This window comes from Pristis pectinata, chromosome 6, assembly GCF_009764475.1.
Source record: "Pristis pectinata isolate sPriPec2 chromosome 6, sPriPec2.1.pri, whole genome shotgun sequence".
NCBI lineage: Eukaryota > Metazoa > Chordata > Chondrichthyes > Rhinopristiformes > Pristidae > Pristis > Pristis pectinata.
In genome coordinates this window covers 17,328,548-17,343,102 of record NC_067410.1, presented here as the reverse complement: position 1 = coordinate 17,343,102, position 14,555 = coordinate 17,328,548, and the positions used below count along the sequence as shown (strand labels likewise).

General features: G+C 39.0%; 1 protein-coding gene across 11 annotated transcripts in view; it reads right to left on the bottom strand.

Moving 5' to 3' along the window:
* Nucleotides 1–14,555, bottom strand: part of atp2b2 (ATPase plasma membrane Ca2+ transporting 2) — a 604,494-nt gene that overhangs the window by 178,261 nt on the left and 411,678 nt on the right. For all 11 annotated transcript variants that reach the window (XM_052017134.1, XM_052017133.1, XM_052017136.1 and 8 more), the window contains 2 exons: nt 4,469–4,726; nt 3,065–3,190 (listed from right to left, as the gene is read on the bottom strand). In XM_052017134.1, the coding sequence (XP_051873094.1) occupies nt 3,065–3,190; nt 4,469–4,726 (384 nt within the window). The remainder of the gene's footprint in view (nt 1–3,064; nt 3,191–4,468; nt 4,727–14,555) is intronic.

Sequence of the window (14,555 nt, the reverse complement as noted above, 5' to 3'; positions counted from 1 at the left end):
ACCTGCAAGACTCAAAAGCAGAAATAAAAGCTTAAGAAATACAAGCAATCGATAACTTGCAGGTATGACAGAGTGGGTACAAAGTGAAAAACAGTGCAAGTGGGTGTTCACTTTTCTACCTTGAAAGATTGTGATCTTAATTACATGACTGAGCACTTCCCACAAAAAATTCTTAAATCAAAACGTTGTTATTCTTGCCACAGAACAATGTTAAGTTTGAATATAATTTTAATAGGACCCATTTTATAAACCATCTCCACTCCAATACAAGTTCTCAAAAAGAAGGTTCCACTACCCCTTAAGACGATGCAATGATATTAAGCAAACAATGCAAAATAAGGTGGTTGCATTTCTCAGAGATGGGGCGATAATAGCCATCGATTCTGGGAGGTCAAACTCCCAACACAGACCAATTTAGGAATCTTTGAGGGGATCATCTTCATCCCCATTTTTGGTTGTGTCATAGCCAGATTGCAGGCTCATTAAGATCAGTTCATCTCTGTAATTAGCACAGCTGCTGGATTTTATAATTAGCTTTAAATCTACAATTTTGTTTGTGACAAATACGGATTTCTAAATCTGTGTCTGAAGCTGCTAGACAAAATCTTGACATATTTCAAAATGTTCAGTATGTTTCACACACACTGCAGTGACACATTTCTTTAGCACGTGCTGTCTTTCATTATCCTTGACATAGTAAATTAGTCCTTGTGCAGTGGAAGTCAGTGAAGTACATGTCTCCTGACAGAGCTAAAAATAGCCTTGTAGCATGTTTATTGAAGGTAAGGATGTCAAAAAGCAGTGTTACAGATTGAATGGTCTTTGTGTGCTCATTTTGCCCTCTGACTACTTAATATCAAGCAACAAAAGCCTCTCAAGCTGATGGATGTTACAAACCTTCCGTTCAGTCCATTTCAAAATTGAAAGCTGATAAAATTAATAACCTTCAGAAACATTTAATTTTTTTCAATAATTTGGAGGGAATGTTCCCTCTGTCAGACTCTGAATATATTAGACTTATTTTTTGATTGATGTTACATTTTGAGGAATTGCCTTCAACTCTGCAGACAAGAATTCATATGCTGAAGAATCGATGGCTATGCTTACCAATGCCACTCACTGGACACAAGAAATTCTCTCTACTCATGTTTGACAGAATGCCAGCGAGATACAGCTGAGCACATACAACAAATGAATATAGATCTGCTGGGGAAATATTGTTATAAATTCATCAATTTATAACATAATTTAAAAAGACACCTGATGTATTGTAGCTTCAGCTTTCATTATTCAATGTTTCAGGGTTTATTATTGTTGGTTCAAGGAGAAATACACCTGCTTTTTCCAATATCACCGTTGGACAAAAGTGCTACAGCCATGTACATTTGTGCTCAAAGATATGATTAAATTGATAACCATCTCTCCATTTACTTGTACATTATTATAATGACAAAGATGAAATCATCTTTTAATAAAAATGTCAAGCAGGCAAAAGAAAAGTGCGGGTGCCATTCTAAATATCTATATATCCTATTCTTTATTCACGATACCTGATGAATTAACTGCACTACCTTTTGACTGCACTACATTTTAATATACTTCATTTGTGTTTGCAAAAATAATAATCCCAAAAGATTACTGACATAGAGGGAAGTTACTCAGCCCATTGTGTCTGTATCAGTTGGAATAAAAGGTACCCTGCTTAATTCTGCAGTCAGGCAGGTCACAGCTCTTCAACCACACTTCCCCCCACACATGATGAGGGTTTGTGGTTCTACCACTGTTTTGTGCTGTGAATTCCAGACTCACACCACCTTCTTGGTGAAGAGATTTTCCTCATCTCCCCTCTAATTCTTCTATCAATTACTTTAAATCTATGACCCCTGGGGTTTTACCCTTCTGATAAGGAAAATAGGCCCTTCCTGATTATTCTGTCTAGACCCCTCATAATTTTATATACCTCATTTAAGTCTCCCTTAGGCCTCCCTTCTTTCAAAGTAAACAACTCTAGCCAATGTAATTTTTCGTCAAATTTTCTTGTTGTGGCAGCATCTACTTAAACCTCCTCCGTATCCTCTTCAGTGGAATTACACCTTTCCTCTGATATAGTAACTAGATCTGTATGGAGTGCTCAAAATGAGGCGTGTGTAGATCCGCATGCCTGCTCTTATATTCTATGCCTCAGCTAATAAAGGAATGCCATTTTGTTGACCTCTCCTGAACAAACAATCCAAGATCCCTTTGTTCCCATACACCACTCAATATCCTCTCAACTACTATGTCTTTTTTTTGCCTTGTTGCACTTCTGCAAAATGTAGTACTTCAAATATCTCTAAATTAACTTCCATTCAACAATTTTATAACCAGCTGACCACCATTGTATCTTTCTGCAATCAAATACCTTAATGCTCATGGCCAAACTTATGGCCATTTTTATATCATCTGTAAACTTTTTTATTGTGACCCCTAACAAAGAAATTCCATTTGGTCCACCCATTACACACCCCCACCTTCTCTGATTTTGAGACAAATTTGTTTTCTCTCTTTCTCAGTTCTGATGAAGGGCCTCAAATGCAAACCATTAACTGTTTCTCTTTCCATGGATGCCGCCAGACCTGATGATTTTTTTTCTATTTTTACTTCAGATTACCAGCATCTGCATTTTTATTTTGTTTTCAGCTTTTGTTCTATGTTGTTTTGAAACCTTCGGAATAATCTAAATTTTACTTCATTCTTATCCTGTTTCAAAATCTCAGTTTCATTATTAATGGCCTTCATTGCTCCCTGTCCACTCCTCCACCTCATTAATGCACTGATATAATCACATTCTGCACTCATCCTGCTGATTTTCTGCCTTTTTAAATGGGTGAACCATGTATCAGTGCTCAAATACAGATTCAAAGCGCCGTCTTTCTGCATCTTTCCTCCTGACTTGCGTCTGAATGAGGATTGCCATTGATGCAAGATTTACTTCTTGTAACAATCATTTTTCATCATTCCCTTTTATGATTGATTCCTCCTCATCAGATACAGAATGTAATGATACCATCACTAGTTAACTCACCAGAAAGTAGCATGGGGTCTTTGTCTGCAGATTTGCGAACGTGATCAGATTCTCCAGTTAAAGAACTTTCATCAATTTTAAGGTCATTTCCCTGAATTAACACTCCATCTGCTGGGAGCAGATCACCTGATAATCAAAGACAAAGAAAAGATCAGAAACAAATCTGCTGAGTAATTTATTATGCAGAAAATGGTGGAACTAGATTCAATCATTAAAAGTAAAGCAAACAACATGTTATGCAATGGATTTAACAGAGCTTCGATGTCTGGTGCATGGGTTTGCATCCAACACTGTTAAGAACAAAGGCTTGATCTTTCTGTGGATAGTCATGTCTCTTTTAAAATAATTTGGGGTCTAAATGTCTCCAGCTCTTGCAGTGGAATACCAAGGCCGTTGCAAGCAGCTGTAGAAAATGACAGCCTTTGAAATCTGAGTTTTTGTTTCATCTGTCGAGACAGAGTACAAGGAGCCTACATGTTATGAATGGACTATGTACCTACACAGTCCATTCATAAGTGAATTTTCAATGCTGATTCTAGTTAAAATGTTCTACCTCCTCAATGTGACATACCACAGTGTAATTAAGACACAATCCTTGACAGTTGGGAATATCAGAGAAAATAAGATTAACTACAAAAAAAATTGGAAACCACTAATCACAGATCAAACAAGTCAGCTACATCTCCTGTAGCCATTGCAACTGCCTTAAATTTGACCTAAAATGTACACTTAAGTTTCTGATCTCATGTGGTCCATCTGCAGAACTGTCAACAATACTAATAGCATGATGCATTAGAAAGAAGAATAATAGGAATACAAAACCACTTAATCCCAGAGGTGTATCTTTGGAGCAACAAACACAAAAATAATTGAGCAAAAATTGAATAAACATTTGAATGGGAGAGCGAGAAAATTGGAGGCATTAAACCCAGAGGACTCTCGTACACTGTTCAGACAATTACAGAATACTGTTGGAATCCAGCACTTTGTTGCCTGCCAATCTTCTCAGCTGAAAAACAGACAAATAAGAGAAACAAAGGAGATTAAGTTTCCCATACAAATGTGATCAACACTGTCCTCAGTAACCATCAGAAACCATTACTGATAGGCTGACTGGTGATCAACCAATCATACTGGATTGCCTTCTTCATTCAATGTAGGATCAGGACCATAAAACAAAAAGGTCAATTTGCTTCCCTCATGTGGGCTCAAAGATGGATGTTATGGAAATTAAAAAGGGGAAAAATTCCAAAATGCAAGATATTTTTGGCTATAACACCACCATTCAAATAACACTAAAAATTGTCTCTGTGAATTTCTTTTGGAGGGTACACAGTAAGGAAGAGCATACATTTTCTTAATCGTATTCAGTTTTATACAATTTTATGTATCATTTGGACTTACCATATTTAATTTGTGCAATATCACCAGTAACTATTTCTGACACCGGGATTTGGTTGACCTGGCCTCCTCTCACAACAGCGAACTTCTGTTCTTGTTCAATCCGGCTTTGCAAACCTCGAAACTGTTTCTCTTTGCTCCAGTCATTAAAGGCAGTTACAAAAACCACACAGATAACAGACAGCAGGATAGCAGCTCCTTCAATCCAGCCTGCTTCAGCTTCCCCCTCATCTTCCACACCACCTGCAGCACTACCACACACTGCAAAGATACAGAATTAATTTAATAATAAGTTACAATAAAGAACAAGTTCAACCACTCTCCATTCCATCATTTCCATGACTTTGAAAGCAAAGAGATCAATTTCAACTTTACCCTGCTCCAAACCTTCAGGCAATTTTGGAATCTTAATGTTAATATAGCATTAGATTTACTGAATGTATCAAGGAGTATTATAAAGATAGAATAGAACTCACAGATTATTACTTGTCAATCAGATATCAACATGTTTAAAACTGGTTGATTTTTCAAAGGAGGTGGTTCATTGGTATGAGGTGGTAATCAGATCAATGACCACATGGCCTAATCTGCTGAATGCAATGGGGATTAATATCCCAGAGGCAACTTCATTGAAATCAGGGAACAGTAAGAGTGATCAATAATAAATTTTTCACAAGGCAAAATTGTGCTACAACTCACTTCTCCAAAATTGGGTAGTTTTAGTTAAGACTAACTGAAGAGAATAAAATAGATGATGAAATAAGCAGGAATTAATGCATGAGTAACAGCAAACCTGGCAGTACTAGCTTAACAGTGGTCTGTTAATTCAGGAACAGCATTTCTCCCAGATTGTATTGGTTTTCCCGGCACAAATACACAACCGCAGAAAAATTCTGCCTGACATGAATGACAATCGGGACACCTATGCTCTCTGTGCTGCGAAAGAGCAGGTCTTTATAGCATCAAATATCTATGTGGGCTGGCCACCTGAAATTAAGTCTTGCACATCTTTCTCATGGATCTCTGTAACTGTTATATAAACTTAATTTCTAATGGGAGTTGATTCCCAAAGCACCAAAAACCAGTTACAGATGTTATTGTGGGGATGAAGTATATAACTGAGCTCTCCATTGCCCGGAGAGGTTATCCAATGCCCCATTATGCAAGTAACAAAGGCCTCCAGAGTCCCATTAGTAAAATGGGCGTCATGCATTTGCCACTGAGACATAGCTAAAAGGTACTGTACACTTCACAGTTAGATTCATGACCGTTTCTTATTTACGTTGTATAATGGGCTCATTAGATGTTTGAGGTTATTCTTGAGACAAGATAATTGGTGATTTTATTTTGATTCTCAGCAGAATCAAGTTGCACAAAATCAATTCAAACAAGATCACGCCCACTGACCATTATGATAATTATTTTTTTTTGAAAAAGCATTTGGCCCATTTACTTTCCAAGGAAATAATGGCTCCATGTATTCTAAAGTTCCAATCGGGATGCAGCAATGCAAAATCCTGCAAATCAGATGAAATGATTAAAAGATCATTGACTCAAACAGTAGCTCTTTTTCTCTGTCCACAGATACTGCCCAAGCAGCTGAATATTCCAAGAATTTTGTTTTTAATTGAAATGCTTAGACAGCAGGTAATTAAAAGAATCAGCCTTGAGTAAACAATCCTGTTCCATACTTAAATAATGAAAATCAGTCAAACGAATTTAATATTGCAAAGAAACTTCAACAAAATACTTCCTTTACTCAACTAACCATCATGACCTATCCAACAATAACAGATTCAACTGATTTACTTCAACCTGTGCAATGGAGGGAAATTAAACTGCAGAAGCTCTTTGAGAATAGAAATCCTGAAGGTTCAGGGACAGGACAGAGATTATGGCCATTAAGTAGCTTTGGGTGCTCCAGCAAAACTAAGGTCTGGTATGGGCTTAGGGATCCATTTTGATTGGTTGATTTCATTGGTATTGGTTTATTATTGTCCCTTGTACCGAGGTACAGTGAAAAGCTTGTCTTACAAACTGATCGTACAGGTCAATTCATTACACAGTGCAGTTACATTGAGTTAGTACAGAGTGCATTGATGTAGTACAGGTAAAAACAATAACAGTACAGAGTAAAATGTCACAGCTACAGAGAAAGTGCAGTGCAATAAGGTGCAAGGTCACAACAAGGTAGATCGTGAAGTCATAGTCCATCTCATTGTATAAGGGAACCGTTAATAGTCTTATCACAGTGGGGTAGAAGCTGACCTTAAGTCTGGTGGTACGTGCCCTCAGGCACCTGTATCTTCTACCCGATGGAAGAGGAGAGAAGAGATAATGTCCCGGGTGGGCGGGGTCTTTGATTATGCTGGCTGCTTCACCAAGACAACGAGAGGTAAAGACAGAGTCCAAGGAGGGGAGGCTGGTGTCCGTGATGCGCTGGGCTGTGTCCACAACTCTCTGCAGCTTCTTGCGGTCCTGGGCAGAGCAGTTGCCGTACCAAGCCGTGATACATCCAGATAGGATGCTTTCTATGGTGCATCGGTAAAAGTTGGTGATACAGGGTTCACTTTGCTCAGTTTAGAAGATTCTACCAACTCCCGACTTTGCTTCTATTTCTGATGTTCATTAATAAGATTGAATAGAAAAAAATAACTGAGTATTTCTCTTTGCTGTAGTAATCTCAGAATATTTAGCAAAATAATCCTATGCTACTTTTAAAATTGAATTATTTCACCTGCCTTATCTGCTTTTAGCAATAAATGCTGTCAACTGGCAAACAGTTACTTTAAATGTTGTATTGAACAATGCAATTGAATTGATGCAGGGGAACTGCAAAGAGGATAATGATCTCTCTATTTTTAAGTCCTCCCTTTTTCTAAACTGAATGCTAAACAGAAGCATCAATCAAACTGCAAGGGTTACTGATCAGTAATAGCCACACTTAATTCATTTCATGTGTTTGCTAAATATGGCTGCGTAAAAATTAAGGTTAACATCCGATATGGCAACTCTAGAAATGTGCATTGTGTTAGACCACTGGTTTCATTCACTGTGCTGCCAACTTTCCTGGTGTCTCCAGGAAATGGAGGTTAATCTCCAGGCACTACTCTACAATGAGAAATCTGGGAGATAAGTCTGGTGCACCAAACATATTGTGAGATTGTTTGAAAAGCAAAAAGTTGCAGATGTTGAAATTCAGAATAAACCAGAGAAAATGCTGGAAACATTCAGCAGGTCAGGCAGCATCTGTATAAAGAGAATTTCTGGTCAATGACACTTCGTCACAACTGGAAAACAGGCAAAACAAGCTAGTTTTAGCAGCAGAGACAACACAGGAGGGGGAATGGGCAGAACAAATAAGATTCTCAAGGGACATGAAAAAGTAGATGGGAAGGTGTTTTCACCAGTGGGAGAATCTCAAACAAAGAGGCATAATGTTTTGGAAGATCGGTGGAATGAAAGAAGATGGAGATCTGGCACAGAAGAGGAGTTGAGGCCTGAGGTGCATCAGCCATGATCATGTTGAAAAGCTGGACAGGCACAAGGGGCCAGGTGGCCTACTCTCCGATTCTCTTATGTTTGGGTGGGTCCAAATTATGTGTTGCTAATAGCAGTGCACTACTCTATGGAGAGGGAATTCATAGATGAATGACTGTCAGTAATGGCCAATTTTAATGCAAGCAGAAAGGAACAGCAAGGTACCTAAAGTGGGAGAGTGCAATATTGAATCTGGAAAGCTAAACATGCCCAGATGGAAGATGGAAATGGCCTTCTCCTGTTTTTATGTTCTTATTTGGCAACCGCAGAAATACTGCGGCAAACAGAAAACTAACCAGTTGGGAGTGAAAAATAATCAATGGCCTTGCTGGAAACAAACAATAACCTTCAGGTTACTTTCTTTATTTCCATCTACTTTCTTGCACTGTTCTCCCCTGGTCCCTCAAGTCAATTTTAAACCACTGCAAGAAGAGGAGTGGAACATTCACACCCAAATTCTACACAACAATTTCTAACAAATGTTAGACTTCATTCTAGTTTCTGTCCTGGATTTGAATGAATTCGAATTCTAGCATCTAATCCATTGACTTGTGATATTAAGAGTAATCTCTACTGTTTTTTTTTGCTGATTCTTCACAAACACACTGAAAACTCAAGGCAGGGTGTTTATTCCACACCCACTGCTGGTACCCCATTAGACAGCACTGTAGCATCTTGAAAAAAAACTAGTCATTTTGTTTCAGCAAGCATTTTAAGATAATCTCCCCACAGAAAGAGAGGGTGAAAAGCAATGAAATATTTTCTTCTTCTCAGCAGAGGTTAAATATTTCAATTGTCAAATATACAACTTGAAACTGCTGAAAGAACTGCTTAAAATAAAATTAACCTGGGAGTTAAGTATTGGTACACTGGATGAAAGTAGGATCCTTTCCCTTCTTGACTTTCACATCAGCTTTTGCTACCACTCACAGAAGGAGCCTTACTTGTACTACATATATTGACACCACCATGTCAGTTAGCATGCTGAAGGCAGGTAGGACATATGGCAAGATTTACAACAAAAAATGTATTTTGGAGAAAACAGCAAAACAAGAATTAGCTGTCCAGTCTATTAAAAAAAATGTTGAACTACAGCAAACAGAATTTTTGAACCAAAACCGCAGCAACTTCTCTTTACAACTTCTCAAACAAAATGAAGTGAATGGCCAAGTCTTGTAAATTATGTGCATAAAATCAATCCCAATCACTTAAAGCTGTGAAGTCGCAAGGTATGATTGATGGGGGAATTTATCCAATTATCTCTGTAGCAGCTATGAGTAGTAATGTCACTCTATAGCCAATTGAGCTTCCCTTCAAATTTCCAAAAGAGAACACAATTACTACTGATTCCTAGTACTGCCAATTATTTGATAATCACTAAATGGGGGAAAAAAAACTTTATAGGAATTCGTTCTGATCAGTCACAGGATTGTTCTGGCTATGTCCTGCATGTTCTTTGTAACTATTCAATCTGCAAACACACCTTTCCTCAAATGACTAAAGCTATGCTGTGTATTGAAGGCCATGGTGAATTTCATCATTAATGTCTTCCTTCCTTAACTAGTGGCTACCAACATATGAGAAGTGCGTTATGTTTCCCAGGGTCTCACTATGAAATCATGGTCTACCAGGCATCAGTGACCCCTGCCCTCATATATGTTTCAGAGATCCAGACTACTTAGAGCAGGCACTTCAAGGTACTAGAGAGATACCACCCCCTTCCCCCCAACACCACCTTCACAAAACCCTCCAAATTCACAGGACAGATAAGTGATCCGATGTCATTGAGGCCCCAGTCCACTTGGCAGGCCATGTCATTTACATGCCAGACACTAAACTGCCAAAGCAGACACTCTATTCTGAATTCTTGTCAATGGGTAGGGATTACCAGGTGAACAGAGCTGAAAGTCTCTTTGAAAAATACAACCTTCCCACCAACTCATGGGAATCTCTTGCCCAGGCCTGCTCAAAGTGGAGGAGATTGAGAATCTCATACATCAGAAGCTTTGTGGAAGGAGCGCATCACCTCACAAACTAGCCAGCCACCAACCCAGTCAGGCACCTCCTGCCTTATCTATGGAATCATCTGTCACCACAGGACCAGAGTGGAACGAAGCCATCCCTGATTCTAAGGAACTCCCTAAGGAGATCATTTTGGCACATTTAGACCACTAGTTGCTACTATTTGTTAAAGTGTGAGTATCCTCACCGAGAGATTTCCACACAGATAAAACCATTTGCATTTATACGATGCCAGTACTGTGAGATCATAGCAATTAACTTCTGTGTATAGTGCAGCTTCCTTTTATTAAGAAACTAAGGCAAAAAGCTAGAGCTCTGGAGAACAAAGGCCGAAAAAAAGGATTTAAAGCAGCAACAAAATAAATCCAAGTAGAGATGAGGAGACACCAAAATACATTTATATACCTGAATGGGACAAGGAGGAGGAGTATCAAAGGAAGCAAAGGAGTGTGGCAAAAATTGTAATTTTGTCAATATTACACATAGCTAGCTAATCATCTTTGACATTGAAGAAGCAAGGATGGTCAGACTGAGACCAACTTAAGGTGAAACACAGTTTGAGGGCAGACTGGACACAAGCTATCAGCCACAATTTATTTCACATTTTAAATAATACATACACACTGTATTTATATAATATTTGCAGTTAAATAGCAGATATTGATAATGACATCCATTGCTAAATAGCAAAACAGAGCAAATTACAAGACTGGGTGGAATAGGACACAGGTGAAGATTGCAACAGTTTGACTATCACTGGGGCAATCTGTCTCAGTTGGCTTCTTAGCACTGTGAATGAAAATCAAAAACTCCACTTTGAGAAGTCATGGGCCAGCAATTGGCAGGCCAAGTGAAGGCAGGGAGATTGCATTTTTTTTTGCAAGGAAATTTTCAGTGCAGCCTTGGCCTGGAAGGTTAACTCTGCTTCTCTATCCATGGATGTTACCTGACCTGCGAGGTGTTTCCAGCACTTTTTGTTTCCAGTTGACGTGAGCTGAAGAGTTGGAGAAGGAGCAGCAGGGCTGATATTCTAATAGGGAGCTGTTCCACTGCCATTTCTGATAGATTGAAGCTCATTCCATGCACCAATCTACAGGGAAGCAGACACTTGCTCAAACTTCTAGCAAAGCTGCAAAGCCTGATGACACCGTCTCCCTTTGATAGCTTGCTACAGTGTCTCCGGACAGGGCCACGCCCTCCAAGACAGAAGGCAGAACCCTGATGTCATGAGACCTCCGGCTTGAAGCAGACAGCTTCATACTTTCAGCCTTTGTACTGAGGCAAGCCTATTGGTACTTCACACAGCTGACCGAGTAAGCCCCACAGTTCTCTTCACATGACTGTGTCTCTGATGTTCCCTTCATCATATCCTAATCAATAAAGCAGGAAAAGAACTCCTCTTCTATTACTGCTCAGTCATACAGGACATCTCCGCTGGATCATTGTCTAACCCACGCTGAGTGCTATTGTCTGGGTTAGTGCTTGGGAGCAGTGGAATGCACAACTGTGCACCTTTCCAAAGGATGCTCCACTCCAGGTTCCAGAAGTTGAGATACACTTAGATGAAAGAGATTAGCTCATGAGAGTCTTCTGGAGGCCACTTAAGGGTGTGAAGCATGTTGAATATGTAAATGAAGCACCATACAAATCACAAGGGCTCAGTCCATATGCTGCATGTGCTGGAGAAGTAGGGAAGCAAGATGGCACAGACATGCATTTGGTGAATAAATGTACAGAAAAGTGCATAGAATATGCTGTGAGATAGTACCGGGGGTGCCAGTGACTCACCAGGTGGTAGGCTGTATGACAACAATACTGTTTGTTGGCACTGATGAGAAAAAAAGGAAAAGATGAGCACGTTGGGAATGTTATGCATGTCCTAGTAATCGCAAATTGACTGATGTTGAGGGGAGGGAATGGAGCAGAGGGCTGCAGGTATAGCTAAGCAAGATAGAGATATGAAGAGCACCCTTGCTACTCTGCTGAGGTCAGTGAATCCTTTCATACACCAAAGCTAGGTCCTAAGGGTGATGCTTTTAGAACTGATCTGGTCAACCACTTCTATCTAGGTCTGCCAAATAGTGGCACTGGAATGCTCCAGAAGGTTCTGACAGACAGGAGCATCTTCCCTGGCTTGATCTGCTCTGGAAGGATCTCTCCTGAGGCAACAGGGAACTTAGAGGCAGCATTCTCTTCCTTGGTGGAAACAATTCAACTACTGCTTTAATAGGTACAATCACTTTTTAATCATGTTTTCTGAAGCTCAGTGAAAATTATGCTTAGAAAGTGAGCAAGCTGGCTCCTTTTCATCCAGATAAACATTTTCATGAAACTAATACTGTATGTGGGTCATTTATTTATATTCAAAGTTGAAATGTGTTTTAGTAGCTGCCCTTTTCCAGTACCCCAAAAATAAGAAGTATTTGGCAGCAAGAACAAAATTTATAATTACAAACTGGGTATTATACTGATTGGTAAAGTCATGTGATAAGCATTGCTGGGATCTAAACCACAGGGGTTGCAGGCAAATATCTTGATCATTGCAAAGCTTCCACAGCTTAGAAGATACGTGAAAGCAATTAAGGAAGCCTTCCAATCATTAAGAACAGTTAGTTCTATATTAGTCACACAGAGCACGTACAGCAGACACACTGCAGCAGAGCAGCTCATTTTATAGGACATTTTATAGGCAGCTTCTTAAAATGAAGGGGTTTTAAAAAAACACAAACTGCAGTCTTTCCCAATGGCTGAATAGAACATTAAGTTTTAGGTGATCTTTGCTTGAAAAGTACATTCTCAAAAATTCAAAATTGATATGTATTTTGCAACATACCATTTCATGAAGGAAGCATTCAAACCATCAGGTTAAATAAATCTTTTGTGGATTTGAATTAAACTGTGAACACTAGAATTGAATTATTTGCTGTATTATTTGCTTATTTTTCTTTCACCATCAAATTATGGAAATTCTTACTGGGGTTACAAGAGTGAATATAAATTTAATTTTGTACAAATGGTTAGCATTTGCCAGTGGTAGACAAGGTACATGTAATGGTAAAACCCACCAGGACTAATTTTATCTCAAGCCACCCAGGCTGTGTGAGTTAAACTGGAGTGCCCTAAACTGGGGAAGTGCATCATTTGACCTGCACCTGCACCAACCCATTTCCTTCCAAGGACCTGCCTGCAGGAGCTTATTATAGTGTACAAACTAGGATCCACAGATCCAACCAATAGCCTTTAGTGGGACAAAATGGGAATGTTCATGAAATGGCCTGGAAGCAGTCAAATTAATGTCAAGGGCAAAGATCTTTCATCAGAATGTTGTTTTCTCTCCAAAGCCGATCCCCAAGCTCTTCAATTCTTCCATGGTTTCTGTTTTTATTTCAGATTTCAGACATCCCAAAGTATTGTGCTTTTGTTAAAAAATGAATTGTGTTTCCTTGTGCACTCTGCTTTCCAAATGCTTCATGAATTACTATGTGTTTTAGTCCTTCTCTGAGAAATTAAAAGAAAGAGCTCATTCTGTAGTTACTTGCGAATCCCAAAATGGAGAAAGACATTAATACCACAAATAAAAGCAGTTCCAGAATCAGAACTGAAAAATGAAGCTTTTCAAATTTAAGCTTAAGGGATTGAAATAAATATCTTCAATCATGACATTTCTGAGATTTTAATCCAATTAATGGAAGCAAAAGTAAAAATAATGAAGGAAGCCCTTTCTCATTAATTTAATTGAGTTTTTTTGAGGGATTGACAAAGGTAACTGATGAGAGTAAGGCGGTGGATGTTGTACATACAGACTGCAGTAAAGCATTTAACAAGGTCCCTCATGGTAGGTTGATCAAGAAGATAAAGACACATGGGATCCCCAGTGACTTGATAGACCAGATTCAAAATTGGCTTGGCTATAGAAGATGGAAGATGGTGGTAGGGGATGTTTCTCTGACTGTGACCAGTGGGGTTATGCAAGGATCATTACTGAGACCTGTGTCCTTTGTCATATATATTAATGATTTGGATGAAAATGTAGGTGGTCCGATTGGTAAATCTTGCAGATGACGTGTAAACTGGTTAACTTGTGGACGAGGATGAAGGTCGTCAAAGGATACAGCAGGATATAGATCAGTTGGAAATTTTTGTGAAGAAATGGCAGGTGGAGATTAATCCGGACAAGTGTGAGGTAATGCGTTTTGAGAGGTCAAATACAAGAGGAAAGTATATACTAAATGGCAGGACCCTTAATAACATTGATATACAGAGAAATCTTGGGGTGCAAGTACTTAGCTCCCTGCTTACCTTCATCGATTGGGGCAGTGAAAATCAAAACTGGGAAGTCACATTGCAGCTGTGTAAAACATTAGTTAGGCCATATTTGGCATATAATGTGCAATTTTGGTCACTACACTATAAGAAGGTTGTGGAGGCTTTGGAGAGGATATATGAGAGGTTGTCTAGGATGTTACCTGAATTGGAGTGTATTAGGTATAAGGGGGGGTTGGTCAAATTTAGATTATCTTCTCTGGAG